The sequence below is a fragment of the Watersipora subatra genome, chromosome 5, assembly GCF_963576615.1.
Source record: "Watersipora subatra chromosome 5, tzWatSuba1.1, whole genome shotgun sequence".
NCBI lineage: Eukaryota > Metazoa > Bryozoa > Gymnolaemata > Cheilostomatida > Watersiporidae > Watersipora > Watersipora subatra.
Window position 1 is genome coordinate 58,168,149 of NC_088712.1, and position 7,736 is coordinate 58,175,884.

The 7,736-nt window shown below is 35.5% G+C and overlaps 1 protein-coding gene across 1 annotated transcript; it reads left to right on the forward strand.

Annotated features, from left to right (window-relative positions):
* Positions 1 to 1,898: 1,898 nt before the first annotated feature.
* LOC137397522 (probable 2-ketogluconate reductase) lies at positions 1,899 to 7,373 on the forward strand. Its single transcript, XM_068083813.1, has 4 exons — positions 1,899 to 2,672; positions 3,204 to 3,387; positions 5,713 to 5,891; positions 7,186 to 7,373. The coding sequence occupies exons 1-4, from the start codon at positions 2,282 to 2,284 to the stop codon at positions 7,371 to 7,373; spliced, it is 942 nt and encodes a 313-aa protein (XP_067939914.1). The 5' UTR covers positions 1,899 to 2,281.
* Positions 7,374 to 7,736: the final 363 nt, after the last annotated feature.

The window sequence follows — 7,736 nt, forward strand, 5'->3', positions numbered from 1 at the left end:
TGTGTAAAAAGAAAGTGATTGAATAAAGCCTTTTTAGAATTTATGTCATCTGCAGCTTAAACACTGAAAAGGTTGTGAAAGTTGTACAGGCTGTAAAACAGATAATTTGAGATCGGCGACTAGTTACATGACCTTCGGTTTTTGTAAGAAATTTTTAAAAATAGGAAAAACTTATCTCAATTTTCCGATCATGAAAAAATGAAATATGACCTTGACATTCAGTTAGCATAGGTCACTGGTGATTTCTTCGGGTGACTTAGGAGTTGCTACCTCTTTCCTATATACAAAATATTGCCCTATATCATTTTACCTCAATATCCCATTATACCCCCACTTCCCCTACTAGTGGTTATCTTTCCTAATCTGACTAGATCTTTGCAGTACACAAAGATCCATTGTTTGCTTTCACTAGCAAATGTAGACTTTCAGGCTAGTCCAGCAGCATCGATGTTTCTGCGCCAAGCATGTTTGTTCGTGGCACGAGTGATGATGAATTGGGAGGTAGTGTATAAGGCCGTGGTGGAGAGTTGGTGCTAGCGCACACTTGTTCTGACAGTGCTGGATGTGGTTCAACAGTTGCTCTTCATTACACCTTGATGTTTGTTTTCACGGATTCTTCTGTCGCTTTGTTGGTTCATGACATGATGTGATTCAATATGGGGATATTTTGATATACTGATGTCAGGCTACTATTCAGGATAATCAAAATTTATCTGTGAACCAAACGGGTTTGTAACTTATGTATCCGTCATGGTTTTGTCTTAATGTCTTCAAATGTGCAGATATGTGCTCAATCAGCTTTGCTTTTTATCTGTCACGAGTACGTTTGACAGTCCTGTGCACCATGAGAGATCATCATGTGTAGTCACTATACCTATAATTATTTTGTGGCGCAGCAAGGTGGTGTAGTGGTAGTATATGCTTGCTTGCCTATAGATCTGAAGCCCTGTGCTCAATTGCCGTGGGAGGCGGTCTGTTTTTCTAACACTCTTAGCATGGTGTTCTTTTCATGTTTTGTCCATTAAGGCTTTTCAGTTAAGAGTTTACAGTTTCCCTAATCTTGCAACTGAGAGCATTTATGAAATGAATTTTAGGTTGCATTCTGGAGCTGTCACCACAGCCACCCATATTACCTTAGTACAGTTTATCATATCAAGCTGATATCTAAGCTGGCAGCTAGAGTTAGCCACCACATCTTAACATATTCTACATTCGCTAAGCCTGTGAATTCACAGTTGCATTTAAAAGTTTTGGTCATACAGGTTTTTAACTGATTGATAGGATTTTTCTCTCAAATGGAAAAGCATTTTTTACAAAGCTAACAAATAGAATCGCATATTAGTATTTTTGCACCCTCACTGTATTATTGTTAATTCAAAAAGACTACAATGAAGCCATGGCTCTGTGATGTATTGGTAATGAGGGAGAGAGCCTAAGCTATTGCTAAGCTATATATGTATTATATTTATATTATATGTATATTATATTTATATTATATATATATATATATATATATATCAATAGGTAAATTCAGATATTAAGATTAATACATTGCTGAAGTGTACTTGATCTTGATAATCACATTTGCTCTTTATAATTGGCATTGTTGATTTTATCCTGCCTTTCTCACAATGCCTTTCTTCTGCAATGGATCATTATAATTTTATTAACTTTGATGTTACAGGTTTCAAAAATATTTTCTTTCTAGCAACATATTTTGTGCTATTATGAGCCATTCAGTCTAGCTTATTTAAATATAGTTATCGAGTTTACTTAATCGTATTGTCTATTACTGCGTCATGTTTTAGAACCAATTCACAACTCCAAATATTTCACTTTTTCATTTTATTTAGAGAGCTCAGTAACTGGACATGCATAATTCATTTACAGGTATTTTACATTTTTTTGTAAATCTTTTATTTGTAACATTTTATGACCAGTAGCATTTTCAACTGCATCATCTCTGGCAATACTTTTTAAATCTCTATTGATGAGCTGAAGACATATCCTGTTCACAGAATTTTAGTGACTTTGCACAAGCAGTTTTTACAAGGCTAGCAAGGATATGCTAAGTTATGCTCTTCTCTAGCACAAGTTGTTATAGCAGTACCACAAGATTGTAACACACACAATAGATAATTGCCAGCTTTGGCAGTGTTTGTTTACGATAATACCTCTGACATTTAACCTTGTGAACTTAATGTGTAACCTTTCTCAGCCACAGGATTAGAATACCGCCGGGCTAATTAGCGCTAGGAGGGACTTGGAAGAAATTGAAAACATGTCGGGAAGTAGTAAAATGACAATTTTCTTACCAACACGACTAGCAGACATCGAAGAGATGAAAGCTGGCATTATAAACTATCTTCAACTGACAGCCAACATCTTAACAGAAGATGATTTGGATGCCAATCCGTCATTAGGAAAAGGGGTGAAAGTTGCCTTTTCGTATTTTCCTCATCAAGCACCTTCCATAATTGAACGGAAACAGAATGGCCTCTTGCCTGATTTAGAAATGATGTGTAACTGCAGTGCAGGCATCGACGATCTTCCTTTGGAAGCTATGAAGAACCTTAGTCTTCGACTGACCAACACCGCTGGAGCAGCGAGCGACTCTACAGCTGACCTAGCTTTTGGTCTTTTGTTAGCTTCAGCCAGAAACTTCAAGTCAGGTGAGTTATATTACTAGTACGTTGGCAGTCCCACGCGTTGTGAGAGATCATCATGTGTAATAACTATGTGCATAATTATTCAATAGTATAGCAATGTGTTCGCATGGAGCGGTGGTTAGTGTGCCTATTTGCAAAACTGGTGTATCTGTGTTCAATATCCAGGCAAGGCAGTTTTTTCTTAACGCTCTTAGCTTATTATAGTATTATAGCAAAGATTTGTCGTTATGCCGGTGAGTTTTTCGTTGCGGAGCACAGTTGCAGTAATTATAATTAGTATGCTGGCAGTCCCATGCACCATGAGAGATCGTCATGTGTAATCACTATGTGTACAATTATTCCGTGATGGTGCAATGTGGTCAAGTGGTGCACTCAATAATGCTCTTGGCTGCAAAACTAATGTGGAAACTTGAGTTTAATTCTCGTGTGGGGAATATTTTTTCCTAAAGCTCTGAGCGTAGCTTCAGACAAATGGATGGACACAGCTCATATTATAGTAAAGATTCAAGGTTCAATTTTTTCACTTTCCTACAGGTTTTGAATTTGCCATGAATCCTCTGGAGTTTCAGTCAGATCAAACTGTAGTTCCAGGCAAACCAGGATTTGACCTCTTCAACGCTGTGATAGGAATTGTTGGCATGGGCTCCATAGGTTACAAGGTTGCTAAAAGGGCCAAGGGCTTCGGTATGCATATTCATTATCACAGCAGAAACAGAAGGTATGCAAGCTTCCATTTGTCTGTATGTTCTCTTTGTCCAAGCTCCCTTTTTCTCTCATAATTCCTTAAAATGGCATTCTAAACAACAAAATTGATTATTGTATTCTAACGTAGTCTAGCTATAAACATATATGTTTATAGTTGTAAACATATATGTTTATAGCTAAATAAACATATTAGCAATATGTTTATTTAGCTATAAACATATTGCAAACAATTTGGTGTGGATATACATGTATTTTGAAATAGATAAAACTAAATGAACAAAACAGCGTTAAATAAAAAAGCTTGTTTGATAAGACAATTGTTTTATCCAAACTTCAACATTTGCTTCATATGTCTTAGTAGTTGTGCATTTAAACAACATTTTTATACAAACATTGTATTTTGTTTTAATTAATTTCAGTGCAAAAGAGCAATGAAAAAAGGCTTGAAGTGGTTAAACATGGCATTGAAACATACATTTGATAAAAGTATTACACAAGGCTAACAATCAAAAGCTAAGCCGATATAGTAGAGATAATTTAAGAAAAAAATTTAGATGTGGCTTTGTTTTAGAGAAACCTGGATGAATTTGTTAGCACGGCATTGATTTGCCTTCCATCAGTCATTCTACATGACATTGTAATTAACTCTATTTCACACCAGGTATAGGTTAACTTGATTTCCTTTACACTTTTATTTCCAGTTTTATTTTTACATTTTAGCTTATTTTATTTTTTATTTTTTTCAGTATTGTATGAAAAGATTGTAATGTTTTGAGAAATTTTGGATGCCCTATGTTGAAAATCACTTCACATGTCAAGACAAATATTTGCTCAGATTTTATGATTTTTGCCAACATATTCATATGTAGAGCTGCCGTAGTCAAGATTTGCTCGAATTCCTTAGATTTGTCTTACAGCTAGCTTGCCTTTTTCAAGTAAAATTGTGAAAATTTTTCTTTTGCCTATCATCCTTCAACGGATTGAAAATATGTTAATTTGAATGCTACTACTAGTGGCATTCAAATTATTTAAAATTCATGCTACTAGCAGGTACAAGCTACTAGTACATGCATGCTTCATAATGATCCAATCGCTGTGCTACCTGGCGTTGCTCGGGTATCAAAAATCAGCTTACGCTATAAACAATAAGAGGTAATGAGAGTTGCCTTTCACTTGCTATTAGCCTGGCACGTTGCTAATGGATAATTTGAGTAATCTTAACTAATAAGAGCGGTAGCGTATTTGCTCCCCTATAGCGACATATATGTATATGCCTTATGAATCCATCAAGTTCGGGTGCTGAATTGTTAAGGCATCGGCATAGACCTATTAACTATATAGTTAATAGTATAGTTAATAGTTCTATGGGCATTGGACTACTATACTATCCTATTAACTAGACTAGTTACTAGTATAGTTAATAGGTCTATGGGCATCGCACTGGCGAATGGGAGGTTCCGAGATCGAATCTTCTGCGATTCGAATTCTTTATTCCAAGAACTCAATAGCTATAGCTGGACATGTACAACGATGAACGACCAACATTGAGAAATATATATATATATATATAGATAGATTATGCGGACCATGCTGAGGATTATTAAAAATAATTGCTTATACACGATATAAAGATGAGATTAAATTTGGCTCGCTCGAAAGAGTTGATTGACCTGATCTACTTAGATACCAATATTGAATAAATAGATGTTAAAACACTTGACATAATTAAAAGTCTATGTATGTAAAAAAGATTTTTAGTTTTTAGGATCTGACAAGTTGAGATATTCTAACACAAACTAAAAACAAAAATAAAAACCATAAAAACCTTTGTTCATGGAGTAATTGACTTAAATTTATTACTTCTTTGAATTTTAATTTGAATTTATTACTTTTTTGTTTGAATTTTATTGTTTAGAGACTGAACTGAACAATAAAAATTGATTTACAAATTGTAATGTATGACACAAGTTCACCTGTATATAAGCGTAATATCTGCTCTTGTGGTTTTTTCACTAGTATTGCAGGTAATATTTTGTCTAGTTCTATCGATCAAATCCAATCGCTTCGTTCTTTCTTGTCTAAATTTATATCTAATTGTCAAATTGTCTAATTTATTTATATTTTTATCTTGTTATAAATTTTCTATACTTTTATCAAACTCTTGCCTTTTTGAACATAGTAAAAGATACTATACTAACCATGAAATAAGTTGCAAATTGTGCCTGACATGAGCTCAGTCATATCATTTTTAGTCCTTCTAATCTGGAGTTAACTGTTCAGCAATAAATTCTTGTCTTAGGTTAGGGCAGTCAGCTATGATTGGAAGATCTATTTACAGATCAGTGAATCAGGAGAATGATGTTGGTGCAACTTACCACGACAACCTGCATTCTCTGCTAAAAGTGTCAGACTTTGTCGTGATATGCTGTCCTCATAGCCCCCAGACGGATAAGATGTTTGGAAGGGAAGAATTCAAGCTCATGAAAAGCACAGCACATCTGATAAACATCGGAAGAGGTGGAGATTTGACATTCCTTTTAATAGTTTAGTGCCCTGGCAAGCATACATAATAGATTTGTCTTGTGTTATAGTAATTTTAAAATAAATACTCGACCATTAATTTATATATGAAAGGATTTTACCTAATCAAACACAAACAAATGAAAAGGAGTGTAAATATTTGTGCTTAGAAACTAAATATTAAAATTAGATTTCATGTATGTTACTTATAGTTGATGGATTCAGGTTTTTGGTGCATATAGCTTTTTTAAAAGTATTGGGGTGCAAGCCAGCTGGCGGGAAGGTGAGCCAGCACCAGGTACGGATCGGTCTCAGACCGACTCGGCACCCAGCTCGAGGGCTAACCCTAACGAGCCAGAAGCATATAAACGAAAATTTTTAGAGAAAACAGAAGCACCTTGCGCCTTCTCTGCGTATGTTTGTGCTATGATAACTACATGTACTTATGCAAATATATTCTCATAAACTTGAACTTTGTGTTATTTAGAAGATTGGTGTGGGAAGCAAAGAGTCGGTCGACTTGCGGTTCAGAGCGTCTTCTTGTTACTAGCTACCCTACACGGCAATATTATTCACGGAATTATATTTTGCCCAAAGTTGTCTTTTTATGTATTTGTACGACTGTTTATTCACGCAAGCACATGCGCGAATAAATTTATCTGTGAATCCAGCTGGCAATAGAGTGCAAAACCTTCTCTGTGTTTAACTTTCAGTTAGTCGTTTCTATTGTATATGTAAAACATATCATCAAATCATGTACATGCCATAACGTCTAAATCAGAATCCTCATTATTGATGTCATCAATTTCAGTATTAGAAGTTGTTGGAGGGGATTTCATAGTATAAAACTGCAAGAGCGTCTTTTGAGTTGACGAACCCATGCTTAATTCTGAAGAGATTGTGACAACCTCGAATAATTTTGTAAAGAATTGTGATGTATTGGCAACAGGCACAACTCTAAGACCCGGCAAAAAGAGTTTGGAACTCAGTTTACTAGCTACCCATTGTGACTATTTTTTAATTTAAGGTTGTATTTATTCTTCATTGTGTTGAAAAAAAAGCACACAACTCTAATCGCGAGTTTTAACCATTTGCGGAGTTGTCTGCCCAAGAATTTACGCATTTGTAAATCCATCGAGTAATATCACCCTGTAGGCTATTCACCTTTCCAATCAGAATACACCTACAGGCACCAAGAACAGTCAGGTGTTAAACTTTCAATGCTGGTCTCCATAAACCAGTAGGCCTATGTATTACCTTTGCTGTAAAATAACTCTGCATACATTTTTAGGTGCCATTGTGAATACTGATGAATTGGTAGATGCTTTGACTTCTAAAGAGATATATGCAGCTGCTTTAGATGTCACGGAACCGGAGCCACTCCCTCAAGACCATCCACTGCTCAAGATGGAAAATGTTATTATTTTACCACATTGGGGCTGGTATACCAGAAAGGCGGGTACCTACATGTACATGTAGACCTGAAGCTAAATTTCTCATAACTTTCAGATCTTTCGCATGAATTTTCTGATATAGCAGTTGTGCTTCTCCAGTTTTTATACAAATTTCTTTTCTGAAAGCTAGGTAAGCTTCCATCATATAGGTGTACATCCTTTCAATGTATATGGGATTTTAAATTTAAAACTTGGGAAAATTTTACCCTCACCAACCCACATTATTATTATTATTGCTAGTACCGTTGGCAGTCCCATGCGTCATGAGAGATCATCATGATTAATCAGCATGTACATAATTATCCCTTGAAGTAGTAAGGCGGCTGAGTAGTGTAGGAAATAGCACGCCGGTCTGTAAAACTGTCTGTAACTTTTTCCGCTTATGTTG